The sequence below is a fragment of the Rhinatrema bivittatum genome, chromosome 8 (assembly GCF_901001135.1).
Source record: "Rhinatrema bivittatum chromosome 8, aRhiBiv1.1, whole genome shotgun sequence".
Classification (NCBI taxonomy): Eukaryota; Metazoa; Chordata; class Amphibia; order Gymnophiona; family Rhinatrematidae; genus Rhinatrema; species Rhinatrema bivittatum.
In genome coordinates, this window is record NC_042622.1 from 1,114,832 (window position 1) to 1,128,570 (window position 13,739).

Here is a 13,739-nt window from a genome sequence, read left to right on the forward strand (position 1 = left end):
GCTCAGTGGGCTCAGTGTGCCAGTCAACGGTTTCTAGAAACTTTTAACAGAAAGTTTTCCGTGATAGGGCTCTGTCCAGTGACGTCGCCCATATGTGAGGATTACATCCTGCTGTCCTAGGATTACACCTATTACAGGGTAAGCAATTTTGCTTTCTCCAGCGCCATTTTCACAAGAGAGATGGACCTTGTTTGGCCCTTTTGGCACCAGCTGCCGTCACAAATGCTGACTCAGTTTTATTAAGTTTGGTGGTAAACATCTCCAGAAGCTAATATGACAAAGGATGTAATGATTCAAAATCAGCGCAGTTGATAGGAGGCAAAATATTAGGAATCTCTGAAAAGAGCAAAAAAACTAAGCGGTCATCTGTCTCATGAATGCCTCCGTGAATCCAGGATTTTTATCTATAGGTGAAATCCTGCCCTCTGACATTGGTGTCAGTAGTAAGGTATATATAGCTGATGAAGAGGTTTTTCCTTTGACAGGCTTTTCATGCAGATTAAATTTAAATAAGTAGGTCTTAATGTGGAATACTCTTAAGCAGCAAGTAGGTTAATGCTTTTAACAGGTCAGATGGTGATTGTATATTTTTAACCTATTTTAACATCTTCAGCTGAGGTAGTTTTATTGGATTCTCAACAGATCAAGTAGCATTGTAAATTTTTTGACCCTTTTTAACATCTTCAGTGTTTTGTTATTGGTTTTTATGTTATGTGAGTCTAATTGCTTATCTAGTTTATTATAAGTTTGTTTTATGTATGTTTTGCTGTATGTCGCTCAGGAATTTTATGATGGGCAGTTTATAAATTTAATTTAAAAAATGATTGCATGTGTACTCTACCATGGCTCAGGTTTCCTTGTAGGTGGCGTTATTGGTTTCTCCACCAGAGATTTGCTGAGTGACCACATGGGCTTCCTTAAACTCTTGTGAAGCATTACTGCTGCAATGATAGAGCTAGTTAGGAGGCATCCTTTGCCTCAGGAATCTTGAGAGCTACACTGGCAGTTTCTCACTCAAATAGGGGTTAACTTGGATACATCTCATGCATCTGGACTTGTCTGGCTGGATGAAGAGGAAGGACAAATTTGTTCTTACCTGATAATTTCCTTTCCTTGAGGCTAGCCGGAACAGTCCAGGAATCTCCCAGACTGCCATAAAGACTCAGAATTCTGGTAGAGAGGTTTTCAAATATGTTTACCATTTTTGCTGCTGTATTAAGAAATATTGTTTGTTTCACAAGGTGGTATCTTCTATTGAGATTTCTTATTGTAAGAAGCCCCCTCACCCCCCCAGGGACTTCCTTGGTTATGGGAATGATTAGTGATTGTCATATTTTAGCTTGTTTCACTGAATACTGGCAAGCTGAGGTCTGGTTGGACTTAAGGAAAGGAAATCATCAGGTAAGAAAACATGTCTCCTTTCAGTTCTTTTAAAATTCTGAAATGAATGCCATCTAGTCCCGATGATTTGTCACTCTTTAAATTATCCATTTGATCTGTTTTCATGTAGATAAGCAGCTGAATTAGCCATGCTGTATGGGTACGTCCTCCGTGCCACTAGGTGGCGGAGCTCTCAAAGTCTTTTAAAGACTTTTAGCTAGGTACTCCCTCCCTCCTGTATCCTGACAGGATTACCTCAGGGTCCTCAGTCTGAATTTTTCCATGCAACAGTGTGCGCGGAGCTCTCTCCTTCTCCTCTCTTCAACTTTAAAAAAGAATAAAAACTATATATTTACATCTATTCACCAAAGAAGAAAGGGAAACAAGTATTTAAATTTTTTTTTGTTTTCAGCAACCTGCCCATTCGAGATAGTTTCCAATATCTCTGGGCACCCCCTCCCCCTCCTGGACGATGTTTGACTCAACGAACCTCCTCGGTTGACCCCTTGATTCTACAGGCTGGCACCGAGTGGAGGCTGGGGGAGGGCTACAAGAAAGGCGATTGTAGGCTGCTAACGGAGACTGGGGCATGTCCGTGCCAGCCTCCTGACTTCAAAGCCACCAGATCCGGCATGCTGGGGTTTTTTCTGCAGCCTGCCCACAAGAGATAGTTTGCAACATCTCTGGGCACCCCCTCCCCCTCCCGGACAACGGTTACCTCAACAAGCCGCCTCGGTTAACCCCCCGATTCTACAGGCTGGCACAGAGTAGAGGCCGGGGAGGAGCGCACTAAGATACTTGTCGGCTGCTAATGGAGAATAGAGCATATCCATGCCAGCCTCCCGACTACAAAAACCACCAACTCTGGCGCGCCAAACTTCCATGAATTAAGCTTACAGCCAGAGCGCCGACTATGAAACGCAGAGGCAGATGAGCCGACACGGGCACTGGCGCGCCAAGGCATCACAGCGGGCATGCCAAAGTGTCAGAGTGGCCGCCAGTGCGCCGACGTATTGACGAGGTCACTGTGACATCGATGGAGCGCCGAAGCGTCGACACTGGCGCTGGAGCGCCAAACTATCAGTGCTGGCGCTGATGCATCACCACAGCCACCGGCGCATCGATGCGGCCACTCATGCAATCTAGGACTCCTAATCCAGGTGCATAGACGCGGGCGCACCGATGCAAACATGGGCACAGCGCAAGCGCAGGCATGTCGACACGGGCGCCGAGCGCGCTGAAGCATCAAAGCTGCTGAACCGTGGCCTCACTAAAAAAGAGGCACAGCACCAGTGAAAGGATGACTGCAGGACCCAACGAGCGTGCCGGAGCATTGGCGTGGGCACCAGATGTGCCATGACATCGGTGCGGGTGCCGGGTGCACCAACACTATTGTGTTTGTCAAGCGTATCCTAACACCAAAGTGTGTGGGTATAAAATAATAATTATTCTATAGACGCAACACACAACCAGAATGTGAGCACATGGATCATCATATATGCCAGACTATGTGGGCAAACACAAGTCGCGCCAAAATTAAAATGCTGGTGCAGAGCGTACACACGCATTATGCTCCCAGCGCCTGCTAACACCAAGGCATTTAAAAAAAAAACAAAAAAAAAAACAAAGGATGGCTCCTCAAACCAGTATGTAGCCTACTAATAGGCACACAAATAAATAAATAAATACCAACGTAGACGGGCAAACTGGACCCAAGTTCGTCCTTCACCACGTCTAACCTATGCGAGCAATATAAGTCGGGCTATGCCTATTATAAGCAGTGGCATTCCACTTCCACGTAAGTTGCTGCTGGGCATCTAACAGATTGGGAGGTTCCTACTGCACCAATAACCTACCACGACTCCCAGTGCACAGCATTACGAAAGATCCCTGAAAAACTCCCTTTTTGGATCCTCCAACTTTCTCTAACGTAGACTACAGGTTCGACTGACAAATTCCTTTTCCATACTTACGTTCACCTTACACCCCGCTCAGGGTGGTTAAGTAGACAATACAAATGTTTCGTGATACGGAATCCGTTCCAATGAATCACCAACTGAGGATAAATCAGTGGATGACTTCCAAGAAATAAAAATAAATAAATACATACAGAAATGGTAAAGTCTTTCTTCGAAAAGACTCACAACCCCCATGCTAACCAGAAAATTGTGCATTGCATATCTTGCTACTCGACAGGCTCTAAGAACCACATTTTCTAACAAGCTTGCCTCATTGCCTTAACCTGGTCCACAGGTGGAAGCACTTCCTGAACTCTGTTTGGTTTTTTTTTCTGGAGCTTGAAAGTCTCGTTAAGACTTCAGCAAATACCTTGGCAGCCAACCATCTTACCATGGTTACATTCTAATGCCATAAAGGATGATACTTATTGACAACTGGGCATATTACCATGTCATCCAGTCGAATTATTCAGAGATTACTTCAGCGATGCGGTCACAACACGAAGTTAATATTCAGCTGAGGCCCTCTACCAAGGATTACAAAAAAAAAAAAAAAAGAAAGCTAAATAATCTATGACCTTACTCCACTTGTGAGCAACGTCTTATCGACCAACGAGACAGCAAGCTCTTCATCTACACGCGCCACATCAGCGTACTATGACGACTCGCCAGCCACAGCAACCTACGGTTCCTTAGCCTCCAAAGCCCCGGTTGGGTCTTTACAAATCATATAACTACCCTCATTGCCTCTGGGGAACAAAGTAACCCACTTATTTGCCAATATGAACTCACATTACATTGAATCACTGTGTTTAAAAAAAAAAAAAAAATTTTAACTAATGATATGGACTGCTTCTCTCAGAACCATTTTTCAGTCCTTCATCTCGGGGATCAAATTGCTTTGAAGCAGAGATATGTTTACATATCGATGCACTCCAGTACCTAACGCTACCTTATTTTTTCCTGGCGGGTGTCCAGTCGGCCATGCAAGATTTTTCCATAGGGCCTTATTTTTTCCCACAATGTTTTTCACCTAAAGCTGGGACCTGATGGTGTTGCACCATTCGTCGTCAGAGGGAGTAATGTTTTCCCTATCCAGACGATAATTTCTTGGTGCCATCCATTTCAATGCTACCAAGCGGCAGACTTTGCAGGCGATTCTTTCCTAGACAATCTAGGACTCCTAATCCACTACAAAAAAAAAAAAGAGGAAACAGCAATGAACATTGCAGTCTATTCAAACTAAATTCATAAGAGCCTGCATCTCAGTCTTCAATACGGGGTTTTTGTACCTCACTTAAGAGCATTCGCTCTCTCAACAGATTTTTCAACTGTACTTCACAGTAATACGCTGACAACCCGCCAGCCCATAACTCTTTTAGCACACATACGGCATCCACCTCTATGGTTCCGCATACTGCCGATTGCAGTGCGGACTAGGACACAAATGAACTCCATTTTTCTACATTCATTGGCCACACACACACACACACATTCCTTGGCCTACGGTAAAAAAAAAAAAAAAAAAAAGGAATATCCGGCTCCTGGAACCCCTATGAAGAGACAGTTTCAGAGGCGGGATCATGCTCATAGAGTATCCATCTCACTTCAATCAGTTACCTGCCCGGTATTACTGAATCCAGACCGGACACCCTCAACATCGCTTCATTCCCACATGGGAAACGGATTGCATAGGTAACTCAAAACAAACTCCCACTAACATGTCTCACTACAGTGGATATCTTGCACCACTGTACAACAGACTGAGAGCTTTATTCAATTTCTCTGAGCTCACTTGACCTTCAGAAGCCTCTCTCATGGATTGGTCACAACGCATATTTATGCATTCCCTCCGATACCATTCATCTCTCGAACTCCAGCGATGCATAGCAGACCGAGCAAATCGACCTTACTGCGGATATGTGAAAAAAAAAAACGAAGCGCATCTGTTCCTTATCGTGCCAACAATAGCCATCACGTCCATGGTACACTTACCTACGACGGATTTTGATCCGCAACTCATTTCTCCTGGACACAGCTCATAGCTTCTTCCCTAGTACAATGGATCATTCTCTCCACACCTCCCTACACCGTATGGCATGGAGATTAAAGAGCATGCTTATCTACACTTTTCTCCTATCCTCAGGACAACTCTCCATCGCCTTCAAGTACAAGAAGGTTGTTCCGCTGGGCTTCCGAGTGTTCATCAACAGGTATAGCCCCTTAACTGGCCAACTGGCCGACTTCTGTCCTGCCTCCATCTACAGGCAGCAAGGGCATTGCGACTCCTCCCTACGAGTTCCTATAAACACCTTTACAACTTATCACCTCAATCTAGAGGAAGAACCTCTTTCCTGTTATTCCTTGTTATACATATTTATGTAGGGTCTGTTGCACCTACATCCACCTTACAAAAGCACTGGTGTAGTGACACAATACCATGGATCTCGAACAGCTAATGCTTTCTTCCTTATACCTCTACACACTTGTCACCTTCGCTACCTCTCATAGAAGGTGCTTGCCTCGTCGATTTAACTTCTACCAGAAGACCAAGTGAATTACAAGCATTGGTTCACTGCCCGAATTTTCTACTATTGGTAATGTCCAGTTTCTGCATTAACCAAACCATCACCTTGCCCAAGTTCCATCCAAACCTATTGCAATTAGCAATAAGGCAAGGTGACATACCTTTGATGATCAACGTGCGCTGCCATACTACAGAAAGCGCACCCTGTCACCCAATCAACTATGACAATTGTTTCTTCGTTAATTCAAACGCACAAGGGCATCCAGTGCCAAGAACAACTTTAGCCAAAAAGATATCCAATTATATCCTTTTTTCAGTGATAACAAACAGTCGCACTCGCTATCTACGACCCTAAGGGTGCATCATGTGCAGAGATGACAACACAGATTACCTCTCTCCATCAAATACCTTTCATAGAAACATAGAAATGACGGCAGAAGAAAACCAGTCGGTCCATCCAGTCTGCCCAGCAAGCTTCACACTTCTTTTTTCTCATACTTATCTGTTTCTCTTGGCTCTTAGTAACCTTAGGTTCTATTTCCCTTTCACCCCCACTATTAATGTAGAGAGCAGTGATGGAGCTGCTTCCAAGTGAAATATTAAGTTTGATTAGTTGGGTAAGCGGCAGCATAGCTCTCTGCCGTTGAAGCAGAGAGCAATGCTGGATATGCGTGAAGTATTAGTTTTTCTTCTCCCCTGCCGTTGAAGCAGGGAGCTATGCTGGATATGCATTGAAAGTGAAGTATGCCTTGAAAGTCACATTAACTATCATCAAATATTGAAAAGCCTAATAACTGGTAATTGAATAAGCCTAATAATTGGTAATACCTATAGCCCATGAACCCATCCCTGTTTTTTGGTTTGTTTGTTTTTTTGTTTGTTTTTTTTCTTTTTTTAATTGGGAGATGGCAGCCCTCCATCCTTCCGCTCCGTGAAGGTGGAACAGTAACTACTGGCCACTGGCATCCCGCTCCATGAATGCCTCTGTGGCTTCTGCCGCTCCGTGCAGTGTTTTGCTGCCTGCTCTTTATACAGGTCCTCTAGACCTGATGGATCCACAGTGTTTATCCCACGCCCCTTTGAAGTGCTTCACAGTTTTGGACTTCACCACTTCCGGAGGAAGTGGTGAAGTCCAAAACTGTGAAGCAGCGACACTGCCATTGCTACACCCTATTCACATCCTACCAGTTTTTTACACAAACAGACAGTGGTTGATCCCTTTCCAACGGACTATCCTATAGAAATGCAAAAATTCCAAACAAATACAGCCCAAGAAACAAATCGGAAGCCGATCAATAATGCTGGAAAGCAGGACAAATGGTGGTGATTGGTATAAGCAGGGATTCTTTATTGGTACTTGCCCGACTCTGGCAGAGTTTCGCTCCCGCAGGAGCTGCCTCAGGCTACTACAAGAACAATGTTGATTAAAATTATGTATGACATAACCACATCAGATGAATTAGCCATGCTGACCTGCCCACCTCCCCGGACAGTTCTAGCACACCTACTTTGCTTTGATACTGAGGAGCCTGAGGTAATCCTGTCAGGATACAGGAGGGAGGGAGTACCTAGCTAAAAGTCTTTAATAGACTTTGAGAGCTCCGCCACCTAGTGGCAAGGAGGATGTACCCATACAGCATGGCTAATTCATCTGCTATCTACGGAAAACACCGTTTACGGTAAGCAAACTTGCTCTTACAGAGATTTACTTTACTTGCTGAGAATCATCTCCATAAAGAATGTTTCAGGTGTAGCTGTGTTCCCAACACTGCTCCTCAGTAAAGACTGAGGCAAAGAGAGAAATCAGTTTTTCTGCTATTTTCTGACCTCCTTGAGGCACTCCTGATATCTAGTGGCCTAGCTGACTCCCTCAGTGTCTTTTTTTTTTTCCCTTCAGATGTTCTTGAAAAAGGGTTTTTTTTTGTTGTTGTTGCCTATTTTCATCATTTGTGTCTGCTTTCCATTTTTTGAACAATGCTGGTTTGGCTTTAATTTACTTTTTCCTCACCATTAAACCATGCTGGCAGTTATTTGTTTTTCTTTCAGTTCTCTAATGTATGGAATATATTTTTCCCGTCGATAGCAGGGCTGAATTAGCCATGCTGTCATGGGATCTGTCCATCAGGTCCAGGAGGCGGAGCTTGATAAAGCAGAGGTTAGACTTTTTTGTCTCTCTGCGGCTGCGCGTGGGTTCCTGCGCAGGAAGTACAGATTCTCCTCAGTCTGTTCTTTCCGCGCGCGGGACCGCACGCGGAGCTTGCCTTCTCCTCAAACATAATGTCAAAATCAGGTTTTAAACGATGCCGATGCGGCAGAGTAATGTCTAGGACAGACGGTCATGACCGCTGTTATTGCTGCCTCGGCGTCCAACATAAAGTAAAAGAATGCGAATTTTGCGCTAAAATGTCTCCCCGAGCGCAACGGCAGCGGGCCTACCGACTTCAAGAACTACTTACCACTTCGGACCCTTCTGAAGTTCAATCTTCCCCGGGACCGGCGAAGACAGGCCCGCATCAGAAAAAGAGACCGACTTCCTGTGGTGATGTTTCGAGCAAAAGTCAGGGCTCTGACTTTCAACGAGGCCGGTCGCCTCTCCGAGCGCCAAAACCTCCCTCTTCAAAGCGACTCCGTGCGGCCTCCAAACATGGCGCAGAGCGTTCCTCTCGCCCTACCAGTAAGTCGGCGCATGGACATGCGCGCCGTCCTACGGCGCATGACCGAACGGCGCCGTCCTCAACGGCGCGGGATGCACAGAAGCCCCAAAAGGCGCCAGGGCACTCGTCGGCGCGGTCGGCGTCCCAGACTTCGGCCACTCATACGGCGCCATTAGTGGACCTGACTCTCACGGCGCCGCATACCGTTTCGGCACGGTCAACAGCGCATCCATTGGCGCAGTCGGCGCCGCAACCATCGGCGCAGTTGGCGCCGCAATCATCAGCGCAGTCGGTGCCGCGACCATCGGCGCAGCGCCAGTCGCCTCCACATTCAACTGCGCAGTCGGCGCCGCGCCCATTGCGCAAATCGGCGCCACAGCAAAGTGCTTCAGCGCAGGAATCAACGCTGACACCCGAAGACAGAGATCTGCAACACACTCCACCAACGGAATCCACTTCTATTACGTATGAGAAGGATTTCTCTACGAAGGACATACCCCGTAAAATAAAGGTTACAGAGCACTCTCACCGCAGGCGAGAATGGTATTCTCTATCGGGAAAATCCACCCGTGACGACGCTGCACAGGGGGTCCAATCCCTACTTGTACATCGTAAACGAAAACGTCACTCTTCTCAGTCGGCTACTTCGTCAAGTTCCCATCCTACTTCCAAGTCTTCTTCCAAAAAACGGAAACGACATCATAGCCGAGACAGTCGGAGTCGTCGTCCGCATGAACGTAGTCATCACTACCATTCTCCTACTACTTCGCAGAGATCAGAAACTTTTTCTCGAACTCACTCATCACCACCTTCGTCATCTCAATCCAAATGTGTAACGAAATCACCTAATTCTCTCTCGGCTTCTCCTCATTCGCCATCTCCAAGCAGATCTCTCACACCGGCGCCTCGCTCTCCTCGGCCACAACCTAGGCCTCCTCCTGGCCAGAAACCAAAGATGCCGGCTCATGCCAAGGAGGCGTTTCTCCAACTTTCTCAATCCTTGACAGGATTCTACGAAACCCTAGAATCAGCCTTCACTATGACTGTTCCGGACGATTTAGAAAGTTCTAAGCCAAAATCTCCACCACTAGTCACAAAACCTCGAGATCAACCTCTGTCTCCTTCTTCAGTTCATCAGCTTTCGCCGGCGGCCAGCCCACATACTTTCAGAGATTCTCGATCTCCGTCTCCATCTCTCTCACGTTCCTCTTCAACAGGATTCCCTTCTGACCCTCTGGAACAGCCTCAAGAGCCCTACTCACCACCAGAAGATCTCACCTATCCTCGATTTCTGGAAAAAATTGGGAAAATCTTACACTTGTCTTTACAGAAGGAAGCAGACCCCCGGGCGGAAACCCTAGGTCTCCTTAAAATTTTTGATACACGGGAGAACCTCTTGCTATACCACCTCATGACTTACTACATCAAGTGCTATTGAAGTCGTGGGAAACACCCCAAACTATTACTGCTGTTTCCCGGAAATCTGATCTCAAATTTCGAATAAAAAAGGAGCCACCTTATTCGCTCCCGCAACTCCCACATGAATCCATTGTGGTCGAGTCTGCAATGCAACGCTTTAAAAAGATGAGATCTCATTCCTCTTACCCACCTAATAGGGATAATCGTTATTTGGATGAGGTGGGCCGAAAAATTTTTCAGAATTCAATGCTGACCACTAGAATCATGAACCATCAATTCTATATGGTCCAGTATCTGTACGAATGCATCCAAGCAACTAAAGGACTACTGACGACTTCAGCGTCAACTGCACCACAAACTCTTCACGACATGGAGGAATGTACTAGACACCTCCTCAGGTCTATTTATGAAGGACTAGAAACTTCGTCTAGAGCGTCCGCCATCTCCATCGCGGCTCGTCGCACAGCATGGCTCCGTTCCAACTCCATTAGGGAAGATGTGCATCATAAGTTAACCAACCTTCCATGTATTGGAGATAATCTTTTTGGAGCCAAGCTCCAAGAGACTGTGGGCAAACTTAAGGATGAGGCTATAGCAGTCCAATCCCTACAGTCCTCTATAACGGCTCAGTATCCAAGACGCACATATGCGACTAGTCGCCGTTCCAGCTTCGGACGCAGACCTTACCGTTCTTATCAATCGTACAGACCTTCCACTTACCCTACATATCAAAGATCGCAACAGCAATCTCAACAATCACAACCACCACGTCGGGGAAAACCCCGTAATCAACGTCCTCAGCAACAACTTTCCGCGACGACAACCAAACCAACACAGTCTTTTTGATTTCACAGCCACCACTCTCCTTCCCTGCTCCACCAGGAAGAATTCAGGCATGCCTACCAAGCTGGCAACGGATTACCTCCGATCAGTGGGTATTGCAGATAGTTCGCAATGGTTATCAGCTACAGTTTCTACACAAACCAAGCCTACCTTATTTTCCCCCAACGCAGTTCCAGAAGTCACAAGACCAACTGCAGTTGGAAATCTCCACTCTGCTTCAAGCTCGGGCCATCAAGAATCTCTCACGTTCGCAAACGAACAAAGGATTTTACTCCCCTTATTTCCTTGTGCCAAAGAAATCGGGAGGTCATCGTCCCATCTTAGACCTTCGAGAGCTCAACAAATTCCTGGTAAAAGAAAAACTCAAAATGGTATCCTTAAAGACAATTCTTCCATTACTGCAACCCAACGATTGGATGTGCTCTATCGACCTCAAGGATGCCTACACTCATATACCTATTCACCCCGCCTCGTGGAAATACCTGTGTTTCAGTTACCAGAATATTCAATACCAATACAAAGTTCTACCCTTCGGCCTATCAGCGGCCCCCAGGGTTTTCACCAAGTGCATGGTGGTAGTGGTGGCTAACCTCAGAAAGCAAGGAATGACAATTTTTCCGTACCTCGACGACTGGTTAGTCGTAGCCCAAACAAGGGACACGTTACTCAACCATCTTCAAATAATTATTTGCTGTCTACAAGAATTAGGACTGGTCATAAATTTTCCGAAGTCACATCTTCAACCGACCCAACAATTGACATTCATCGGGGCGTATCTCGACACCACGCACTGCAGAGCTTATCTCCCATTAGAGAGACAGCTCCTCTTGCAACCTCTTCTTCTCCATCTTTGCAACAGTCATACAGCAACTGCGAGACAACTCTTAGTAGTCTTGGGACATATGGCGGCTGCCAACTTCACAGTTCCCAACACCAGGCTCCATATGAGACGGTTGCAGTGGGGTTTGAAACGTCAATGGAAGCAACATACTCAACCATTGACTCACACGATCACACTTACTGCGGAGATGCAAAACGACGTTTCATGGTGGATGAATTCCACCGTTCTTTCGAAAGGAGCGTTATTTCGTGTTCCAAATCACGATCTAGTCCTAACCACAGACGCCTCCCGAAAGGGTTGGGGGGCTCATCTGGAGGTTTACGAGACACAGGGTCTCTGGAGCCCCTCTGAACAGGGACTACAAATCAATCTATTAGAACTCAGAGCGATCAGGAAAGCGCTTATGGCGTTTCAACTTTACCTCAGAGGCCACAGGGTGATGGTCTATACGGACAATCAGGTAGCCATGTTCTATATCAACAAACAGGGAGGATCGGGGTCTTGGCCCCTCTGCAAGGAAACCCTATTGATTTACCAACATGCACATCAGCATTGCATCCATCTCCAGGCGACATACCTTCCGGGCATAGCGAACACGAGAGCGGACAGGCTGAGTCGGATTTTCCATCCTCACGAATGGACACTTCATGCAGACGTCGCCCAACATGTATTCGAACAGTGGGGAACCCCCACAATCGATCTCTTCGCGACGGAGTTCAATGCGCAGGTTCCTCGCTTCTGCTCCATACGATCCAGCCTACGCAGAGAAGCTCAGGACGCTTTCCTGATATCTTGGTCTCAGGATCTCCTTTACGCCTTCCCTCCAATTCCTCTCATCTCCAAAATCATTCAGAAATGCATAGAGGACAAAGCCTATCTGATCCTAATAGCTCCAGCTTGGCCTCGCCAACCATGGTACAGCTTTCTACTCAGACTGTCGCAGGAGCCTCCTATACGACTCCCACAGCGTCCCGATCTCCTAGCTCAAGATCAGGGAACCTTATTGCATCCCATGCATGCCTCTCTTCATTTGACAGCATGGCTATTGAACGGAGCTTATTAGCTGAACAAAACATATCTCAACGAGCGCAGCTGATTCTTTTGGAATCCAGAAAGTTGTCCACCAGACGCAACTACAAATATAAGTGGCAGCGCTATTCTTTCTGGTGTACCAGCAATGGCATACAGCCAAAAGATTGTCCTCCAGAGAAATTACTGGATTACCTATGCACCCTGTTCGACACTGGGTTAGCCGCATCCTCTATTCGTGTGCATCTCAGTGCCATCGCAGCTTACCATAGTTTGTGTAATAATGCTACTATCTCAACCCATCCACTCCTTTCGCGTTTCATCAAAGGACTGTCTCGTATACGACCACCCGTATCAAAACCTCCAGTACCATGGGACATTAACACAGTTTTAGAGCGACTAATGCTTCCTCCATTTGAACCTTTAGAGTCTGCTCACCCCAAGTACCTCACGTGGAAACTGGTTTTCCTAGTTGCCGTAACGTCGGCACGGAGAGTCAGTGAGCTACAGGCACTGGTACATTATTTTCCATACTTACAAATACATCCTCAGAAAGTAGTTCTCAGAACACATCCATCTTTCTTACCAAAGGTAATCTCACCTTTCCATCTCAATCAAAGTATCGAACTGCCAACCTTTTTTCCATCACCTCATACAACTGATAGAGAAAAGCTTCTTCATACACTGGACTGTAAGCGAATACTTCAATGTTATCTCTCTAGAACACAGGCTGTATCCAGGCCTTCGCAGTTGTTTCTTTCCTTTGACCCTAAGGCACCGGGTCTGCCAGTTTCCAAACGAACCATATCTAGTTGGATTGTTCAATGCATTCAGTATTGTTATAAGACTACTAACAAACCTCTATCTTCTACACCCACTGCTCATCAAGTAAGGGCTTGGTCCACCTCGTGGGCACATCTCAGCAATGTGCACCCTACTGACATTTGCAAAGCAGCCACGTGGACTTCTCTCCACACTTTCACCTCTCACTACTGCCTCGACCAGCAAGCCTCTAAGGATGCGAAGATAGGGCAGGCAGTATTGCATTCTTTGTCATCTAATCCACAATGACTGCTACTACAATGGGA

General features: G+C 46.2%; 2 protein-coding genes across 4 annotated transcripts in view; both read left to right on the top strand.

Moving 5' to 3' along the window:
- ASXL1 (ASXL transcriptional regulator 1) overlaps positions 1 to 13,739 on the top strand; it is a 392,468-nt gene that overhangs the window by 225,872 nt on the left and 152,857 nt on the right. The gene's annotated exons all lie outside the window — the stretch shown is intronic.
- On the top strand, positions 8,061 to 11,457 carry LOC115096529 (serine/arginine repetitive matrix protein 1-like). The gene has a single exon (XM_029611260.1). The coding sequence runs from the start codon at positions 8,143 to 8,145 to the stop codon at positions 9,955 to 9,957; it is 1,815 nt and encodes a 604-aa protein (XP_029467120.1). The 5' UTR covers positions 8,061 to 8,142; the 3' UTR covers positions 9,958 to 11,457.